The sequence below is a fragment of the Hipposideros armiger genome, unplaced genomic scaffold (assembly GCF_001890085.2).
Source record: "Hipposideros armiger isolate ML-2016 unplaced genomic scaffold, ASM189008v1 scaffold_316, whole genome shotgun sequence".
Taxonomy (NCBI): Eukaryota; Metazoa; Chordata; class Mammalia; order Chiroptera; family Hipposideridae; genus Hipposideros; species Hipposideros armiger.
This window is the reverse complement of record NW_017731666.1, coordinates 1,168,695-1,176,855: the sequence shown is the minus strand read 5'-3', so window position 1 is coordinate 1,176,855 and position 8,161 is coordinate 1,168,695. Positions and strand designations below refer to the sequence as shown.

The following is an 8,161-nucleotide window of genomic DNA, read 5'->3' as shown; positions in this document are numbered from 1 at the left end:
CCCGCCAGCCGCACCTCCCCCGACGTTGGGCCCCCCAAGTTCCGAAGCCCCCGCCGAAGACCCCTTGGAGCTGGTGTCTGAGATGGGCGAGTTCAGCAACGAGGACATCTGCCGCTACATCGACCGCAGCTTCTCCTTCTGGAAGGAGAAGGAGGCGGAGCTCTTTGACATATGAGCAGCGGAGTTCGGAATGTGCCCTCAAGCATCTTGACCCAGGCCTGGATGCCTGTCTGATGCCCTCCAGAGGCCAGAAGCGGGCAGGAAGAACCCAGGACGGTGGCCTTGGAAAACCCAGAATGCCAGGACCAGGCTGCTTCAGCCTTTGAGGTCCCATCATGGCTGAATGTGGGGCATTGGCTGGGATAGGCTGGGCATTGGCACAGGGCAGACCAGGTGTCCCCCTCTGGCCCTACAGCCTCACCTGGCTCTGGGTGGAGCCAGGTGAAAGAGGCAGCCCCTCTGAGCGAGGGACTGTGGGTCCCCCTTGGGGCTGTGTGGCTCTCCCTCTTTGGTTTTTTACTGGAGTTCACAGCTACCTCTTTGGCTGAGGTCAAGGGAGCCACGTGTGCAGTGTTCCGTGTGACGTGTTCTCCTATGTAACATGCAAGTAATAAAACTCTTTCCTGTAAGCTGCCTGTGTTGGATGCCCCCACCACAAATGTCATTGCAGCGCACAGTTGTAGAGCTGGTGTCTACTCCATTTGGAACTAGAACAGGCATGGGCCAGAAGGTCCTTCACAGTGGAACCAGGGTGCAGCCTGAGCTTCTCTGAGCTGGCAGGATCTTTGGGGGCCCAAGTATGGGCCATCCCAGAGATTCTGGGTCACAGGCCTGGGGCCATCTGTCCACCTGCCTCTGTACAGAATCTCATTCCCTGCTCTCCCCGCTATACCTCCTGCTCTCAGCTTTGACCTCTCTGGCACAGCCTCTAGGTCTTGGGCCTGAGTTGTTGGGGAGGGGCAACAGGAGGCCTCCTCCAAGGCGGCTGTGACCAGGGGCCTTCATGCATTTGCCCTGTAGAAGGGCATCGAAAGGGTCTCTTCCAGGAATCCCATCTGTGTCTTGTTGTCCCTGACTGGTGCAGGTCTCCCAGGTTAGGGGTGGACCTCCTCTGGCCCCCTACCTCCCAGTCCATGCTGGCCCTGAAGCTTTGTACTTGTGTTTCAGGAGGAGGAAGAGGAGGCCAGGCTGGCCAGCATGCCTGCCTGGAGGCGGGACCTCCTGAGGAAGAAGCTAGGAGAGGAGAGGTGAGCTGGGGGTCTGAAAAATTCAGGGCCTGGCAGGATGTCTTGATTGTGCCCCTGAAAAGGCGGCACCCACTAATGCTGTCTCTTTTTCCTTCTAGGGAGCAAAAGCGGTGAGCGTGGGGCTGAGCCCGACCTGCCTCCCTTCCCAACACCCAGTCACAGAGGCTTCATCCAGCCCCATCTTGAGTGCATCCCCTTGTCACATCATAGCACAGGCGCTCTGTTCCCAGTAATGCCACTAGGCCCCTCTCCCCCAATTACCCAGCCCCCATCTCCCATTAGCCTAGTCTTTCTGTTTCTGCACGTAAACCAACTTCAGTATCATAACCTTGGTCATCTTTCCCTCAAAACTTAGTTTCTACCCCCAGTAATCTAGCTCAGTGCTGTCCGATAGAAATGTTGGGTTGTCAGAAAAGTCATGACATTCTTTTTGTGTGTTTGTTGCAAAAATGAGTCACGACTTTTCCGACAACCCAATATGATGAGAGCCACATGTGTAATGTTAACCTTTGTATCAGCCAAGTTGAAAAAAAAGATATAGGTGAACTTAATTTTCATAGTATATTTTATAGAATCCAATATGTCAAAATTCAAATATTTATTTCAATACGTATAACTTCAATTGAAATTACATGTTTCAATATATAATCAATAGAAAAATTAATGAGATGTTCCACACTCTTTAAATCTAAGTGTTTGAGATGCCATGAGCCCCTTCACACCTGCCATACTTCTCAGTCCCTGCATTTACAATGCTCGACAGACAGCCATATGTGCTCAGGGGCTACCTTGTCAGCAGTGCAGGTCTAGCCCCCACCTTCTAATAACCTGTCCCTACTTACTGTCTCCCAGGAATGTGGTCCCTCTGCTTGCCAGCCACCCAAACCCAGTCCCCAGTAATTCAGGTCCTAGACCCCATAATCTCGTCCCCTGCCCACATAACCACCCCTCCTCACCTTCTGCCACACTGTGACTCAGCGCCTCTGTTTCCAGTAACACCCCCCAGCCAGCAGTCACCCAACCACAGCCTCTTGCCACCCGGCTCCTATGCGTGCCACCATGACCCCGGTCTGTGCCCGGGAATCCCACCTGCCAGCAACCTGACCCAACCCCCGTCTCCAGTCACCTAGCCCTTCTGCCTACCATTCATTGGTCCCTCTGTCCTAAGCAACCCAGCCCCTGCCCTCAGTCACCCAGTCCTTGCCACCGGCGAGCCTGGCCCACCCTCTCACCCTTGCCCCGGCTCTGCCCCCACCCTCTGCCTAGGAAAGAGGAGGAACGACAGAAGCAGGAGGAGATGCAGCGGGAAAAAGAACAGTCGGAGAAGCTGCGGACGCTGGGCTACGACGAGACCAAGCTGGCGCCCTGGCAGCGACAGATCATCCTGAAGAAGGGGGACATCGCTAAGTACTAGATGCCGCTTTCCTGCTCGCATCTTCTAGAGTTCTGGCGGGGGCGGGGGAAAGCAGGCCCCCGCCCCGGCCTGCCCGGCCCAGACGGAAGGGCTGGGAGCCACACCGCCCTCCCCTCCCGCGCTGGAACCCCACCCTGACCCTCACCCCGGCCCTCGCATTCCCAGCCCGGGACGACGCTGGAGCGCGCCCACCGCCGCTGCGGTGGCCCAGAAAAAGTGCCCAAGTCGTTGACGTAAAAGATGCTGCTTATTTGCATGCCTATTTACATATATTTGCATGTTCGTTCAATGTCAGCGTGTGCAGAGCTTTTCCCAGCCCCGTGGGTGGTGACTTTGTTTTCCCTAGGGGTGCGCGCCTGGCTTTAGCTCCCTCCCCCGCACCCCGGAACCCGCGTCGCTGGCGCATCCTGGGCGGAGGCAGGCCCCGCGTTCCGCTCGGGGAAGGGGTTTTCCTCCCTCCCTGACCCAGATATGCGCTCGGGCCTCATTTCCCATCCCTGCCGAGGGCTTCCTCTCAGTCATTTGTTTACCAGAAACGATGAAAACTGCAAATTGCCCGTCGGGACGGAGTTGCCGCTCCCGGGGCTCCACCTCTGCCCCCACCTTCCTCCGGTGAAGTCTGCGCGCCGTCCCAAGCCAGGCCCCGAGCTCCCTGGACCCTTTCACTGCTGTGGTGGAGTGAGTGGAGGACGAGGGGCCCTGAACCTGTCTCCGACCTCTGCCTCCCTGGTCCCCGCTGTCTCGCACCCCCATTAAAGCTCTTCTCCGCCGCCCGGGGCTCACGTTCTCGTTCGCTGTCGCCGACTTCCTCTCCTCGGGGCAACTGGGCCACAGCAGAGAAGGAGGGGCAGGCTTAGGCGCTAAGGACCACTCCGGCCCCCACCATGGGTCCCAGACCCTGGGTGGCAAGACTTCTGGCCCTTTCGACGCTCCCAGGAAACCAAGCCCAAAACATTTAACACCCCAACACCGCGGAAACGCCAAGCATTCGTTTTTCCTTATAGATTTAATACCAAGGCCTCAACCAAACTCTGGCCGAGAAACAGCCGAGCAATCTCTTGACCCCCTCCTGATGTTTGTCGATGCTGCTTCGCCTTAACCAGAACACTGAGGGTGCGGAGCGGGGAGAACGGCTGGCGCCTCTAAGCAGGGCCGTGCCAGAGGCTTAATAAGTGACATAAAATGTCTACACGCATAAGTAACGGTACTTAGGGCTTCTGTAAGGGCCACCAGAGCTCCCAGGTGGCGGATGGGCCCTGCGTCACGGGCCGCGCTGGAGGCGGCTGCGCAGGTCCTCTGCACAGCCGTCCAGCCCCATACGCTCCAGGGCCGCGTAGATGGCGCTCAAGCCCGCGGGCTGCTGCTGGCGCCAGCGCTTGAGCATCTCGTACTGCTGGTCGCGGAAGCGGCAGACCTCCACCTCCACGGCCTCGATCTCGGCCTCGCGCAGCCCCAGCGTGCGCACGAACTCTTTCCAGCGCCGTGCGGGCACCGCGTCCATCACGTCATAGAGCTGCGGGCCAGGCTGGAGCATGGCGGCCCCTGAGCCTGTAGGCGGCACTGGCGAAGGCATGGGAGGTGGCAGCGGTGGACCTGAAGGCGGGCCAGAGAGAGCCAATGGGAATGCGGGCTGCCGCCAAGGGGTAGGGGCGGGTACACAGGCTGGGTGGTCCACTAGGTCAGGGGACAGGAAGTGGGCAAGGGGTGTCTCATGGCTTTTCACCTCGGACTTAGGAGAATGGAGTCAAGGCCTCAGGCCACTGATGTCCCTTACCGAGAGCTCTGTTGGGCAGCTGGTCCCAGGACCATAGCATCTCCTGGCAGGGCGTTTCCTGGATCTGAGGGGAACCAGAGGTCCAGCTATTGCCTACCAACTGGATGGTGCAGACCTTCTCACTGCTGCTGGGTGGCACTAGAAGGGTGTGGGCACCGTCCGGGGGTGAGAGGTGAGTGTCCTGGAAGCCAAGAGAGACCCCAGGTCAGCCCTGCTTACTTAGTAAGGCCCCTCTGCTGGGGTCTCTGGCCAGCAAATATCCCCAGTGCCGCCTCCCTGGCATTGGCCATGCTTTCTCACCTGGCCCAATGAAAGAGCTATGGCCTCGCCTGGAGTACCATTGCCCCCGCCCTCACCACAGTGGACTCATCCCACTGAACTGTTAGCTCCTGTTTACCTGTCTGAATCCCAGCAGACTGAGAGTTGCTTGAGTATGAGCACTGTGTTGCTCTCATTCACTGATAACTCGGCACATGTGTTCATGAGGTCTACTCCATGCCAGCTACCGTGCCACGCACTGGGGACCATGAGTTACAACAAAGCCCAACCTCTCAGCTCCAGAAGGCTGAGGCCTAGGTGCTTGCTCACCCTCTTGCAGAACATTACTGAGATTCTTACCTGCTGGGGGGTCAGGGCCTCCATCCCAGCTCCATCTACTGAGAGAGACAAGAAAATCTAATCAGCAACCAGGCAGGGCTCCTGAACCTGGGTTCTGGTCCAGCTCCTCTTGGGTTCCTCTGCACATACACCACCCCCAGCACTCCCTCCCTTAGTTCCCCCCACCCACATCAGGGCTGAGTAGGCTCTGGGCTACCCGTCCTGACCTCAGGCCCCTAGGAGTGTGGATGTGTGTGTGCGTGTGTGTGTGCGCGTGTATGTGCACACACGCGCTTACCGGGAACCATGGGCTTGCGGGGCTGGCAGCGGCGGTATATGTAGGTCAGGGTGGCACCAAGCAGGAGTGGGACTACCAGGCCTGCCAGAAGCACCTGGACCCAGAACACTGAAAAAGCAGCTGGTGGGTGGTGGGTGGTGGGCACCCCCCAACCTCCCCTTGGCCCATCCCAGCTCTCCCACTTGCGTTCCCAGCACACCACCTACTCTGCCTCCCGCCACAGACTGCCGCACAGGGCTCAGGACAGGTCCAGAAGGTGCTCCTGCAAAGGGAGGGGCTAAGGTGGGGGATGAGGGCCTACACACCAGGAGGGGCTCCCCAGGACTGCCTGACATCTTCTCTATCCTAAAGGCCCTTCCCTCCCTAGGCCTCTTCCCTAGGAGCTTCACTTACACCAAGAATGTCCCTGAAGTACTGCCGAAGTATCACCTGTGTCCCCAGTAACAGTACCAACAACCACTATTGATGGAGCTGCTTCTAGACCAAACTGAGAGTCACTAGGATGTCAACTCCAGAAGAACTGGGATTTACTGATTTTCTTCCCTGTTGTATCCCTAGCACCTCAAACACCGTCTGGAAATGGTAGAGGTTCTGAGGCAGACTTACTAACAACATCCCCATGTTCAGATGGGGAAGCCACAGATCAGAGTGGCGAAGTCACTTGCCCATGGTCCCCCAGAGAACAAGGGGCAGGTTCTGATTCTTAGCCCAAGTTTTGAAACTATGTCAATGTGACTGTCTCTGTGAGTGACAAATCCTATCTGTAATGTACAGCTGGAAGGATTACTAAAGGAAGCCTTACTTATCTGGCATAGGTGAATCCAGATTTCCTTTTACCACCCAATGTTTGCCTGAAGCGGGGCCTACCGATCATAGGGCTAAGCCCTTCCTCCCTTCTTCTGGACCCCAACTCCGCTCCCAGCCTCCCTTCCCCCAACCCGGGGCAGCCAGCAAGTTACATGGGGCAGGACACACAACTGTTGCCATATTCGAAGAAACCAGGCAGACAGGTCCCACAGTCAGTGTCTTTGCTGGAACCTGCAGTCCAACAGATGGTGTGGGTCAAGATAAGAGTGGGGGTGGCAAGGGGAGGGGGTGTGAGGGTAGGTAGCCCATATGGAGGGGGTACTCACAGGATACCCACGTGTGGCGGTGCAGAGCCCCACAGTCTAGGCATGGGTGGCAGCGGAAGGGTGAGCCGCCAATGCAGTGTGTGACCAAGCACTCCACGAACCAGTCTGGCTTGCAGCCACAGTGAGTGTCTGCCACTGCTGAGCAGTTCTTCAGGGCCACCTGGGAGGCTGGTGGGGGAATGCAGGGAGATGGGGAGAGCAGAGGCCATTAGGGGCAGAAACCCCCATGGAGAGGTGGGGCAGATCCCCCAAAGAACGGAGACAGGGATAGACCAGAATCAGGGCCAGCTCAAGTGAGAGAAAAGCACAGCATCACCAGAGACCTAAGTCTGAGGCCTGGACAGAGACATGAAAGTCACCAGGAAGAGAGGGCACAAAGGCATCTCAGGCGGATCAGGGTAGACGGGCCTGAGATAGGTGGGCACAGGGGCCCTCACACCCACAGGTGGGGCCCAAGCCAGCCACTTCCTTCAGAAAGACCCTGACCACAGCCTGTCCTCAGGAAACCCCCACTGAGCAGAAGGCAGCCCCTCACCCTCCTCATCACAGGCCTGGCAGCGGGCACAGCTGGTCTCATGGTGGTTCTCCCTAGCCAGGAAGGTGCCTTGAGGGCATGGGAGGCAGGTGATGTTGCCACAAGGCTCTGTGCAGGGGGCCGTGAGATAGTGCCCTGTGGAACCGAGACTGGCGTCAGACAGCCAGAGCGGGCTCTGACCTTCCCCTCCCTCCCGCCTACGTCCGGCTCCCTATTTCTCCCCCAGCCTTCCCTCCCCGGCCTGCCCGCCTGCCCCCAGTGTGCCCTCAAGTCTCCCGACACCCCTCCCACCCATTTAGCTACTTACCTGCTGGACAGCCCCTGCAACAGAACAGAGGATTCCTCTTCTGTAAGTTGTGGGCACAGTCGCACCCGGGGCTGGGAGTGCTGCCCTGGCCCTGGGTGCCCAGCAGCACGAGGAGAGCCTGGGGGACAGGTGCTGCTGGTTCCCAGTGGCTGACCCACGCTGGGGCCTCTGCCCGCCCAGTCTCTCTAACTTCAGAGACCCCAGCATTTGCCCTCAGAGCAGCCCAATTCTCAGGTTCTTGAGCAGAAGGGGTGCCCCTGGTAAGGGTGAGAGTAACTTCCTTCCCCCTCTGCACAGGCTTGGAAGAAGCAGAGATGGCCCCGCCAGCCCCTCTCACGCGGGTTACCCTCCACCAGGGCAGAATCAGGCAGCTCCGTCCCCACCAGTGCTTTTCGAAGGTGGTGGAGGGACCCTGATCTTTCTCTGCCTGGGGGCCCCAGACCCCTCGGCTCCCTGGGAGGGTGTTTCCTCTCAGCGGAAGGGTTCCGCCCCGGCTGAGCCTCTAACTAGGTCAGAAGAGGGGGGCCATCCCCCAGTGATGCCGGGGAGCAGAGACTCACGGGGCCCCCTTCCTTTGCCGCGCGGGGGACCCAGGCCCAGACAAGGCTCCATGTCGCTCCCAGCGTCTCCACTCACCGCAGCCACCACCGCCGTGCAGCCCCGGGGCCGCTGCTCCATGGCCCTGGCGCCACTCTGGGCCCTGAGACAGGACCAGCGTGCGCGGCTGGGGGCTTCCCCGCTCAGCCCGCTCTGCCCGCCGCAGTTCCGGTCCGCCCCACCCCGCCGCCGCCGCCGCCGGGTGAGCCCGCCTCAGCGGTAAAGGTCAGGGTGGGGCCCAAAGGCCCCTGGAAGCGGA

The 8,161-nt window shown here is 59.1% G+C and overlaps 2 protein-coding genes across 5 annotated transcripts in view; one reads left to right on the top strand and one right to left on the bottom strand.

The window, feature by feature from the left end:
• Positions 1-3,432, top strand: part of ESPN (espin) — a 22,172-nt gene extending 18,740 nt beyond the window's left edge. Inside the window, exons 11-13 of the mRNA XM_019660359.1 lie at positions 1,168-1,247; positions 1,346-1,357; positions 2,514-3,432. Of these exons, the coding sequence (XP_019515904.1) occupies positions 1,168-1,247; positions 1,346-1,357; positions 2,514-2,661 (240 nt within the window). The 3' untranslated portion in view covers positions 2,662-3,432. The remainder of the gene's footprint in view (positions 1-1,167; positions 1,248-1,345; positions 1,358-2,513) is intronic.
• Positions 3,433-3,648: 216 nt separating this feature from the next.
• Positions 3,649-8,148, bottom strand: TNFRSF25 (TNF receptor superfamily member 25). Of its 4 annotated transcripts, XM_019660407.1 has the most exons (11): positions 7,942-8,148; positions 7,306-7,423; positions 6,999-7,133; positions 6,464-6,631; positions 6,290-6,368; positions 6,189-6,193; positions 5,530-5,607; positions 5,331-5,438; positions 5,054-5,091; positions 4,436-4,616; positions 3,649-4,254 (listed from the first exon to the last, which is right to left on the bottom strand). In XM_019660407.1, the coding sequence occupies exons 1-11, from the start codon at positions 7,981-7,983 to the stop codon at positions 3,923-3,925; spliced, it is 1,284 nt and encodes a 427-aa protein (XP_019515952.1). In that variant the 5' UTR covers positions 7,984-8,148; the 3' UTR covers positions 3,649-3,922. The 4 variants fall into 4 exon arrangements, with proteins under 4 accessions (XP_019515952.1, XP_019515949.1, XP_019515950.1 ...); XM_019660404.1 differs by lacking the exon at positions 6,189-6,193 and having other exon boundaries at positions 5,537-5,592; XM_019660405.1 differs by lacking the exon at positions 6,189-6,193 and having other exon boundaries at positions 5,054-5,088; positions 5,537-5,592.
• Between the last annotated feature and the right edge of the window lie 13 nt (positions 8,149-8,161).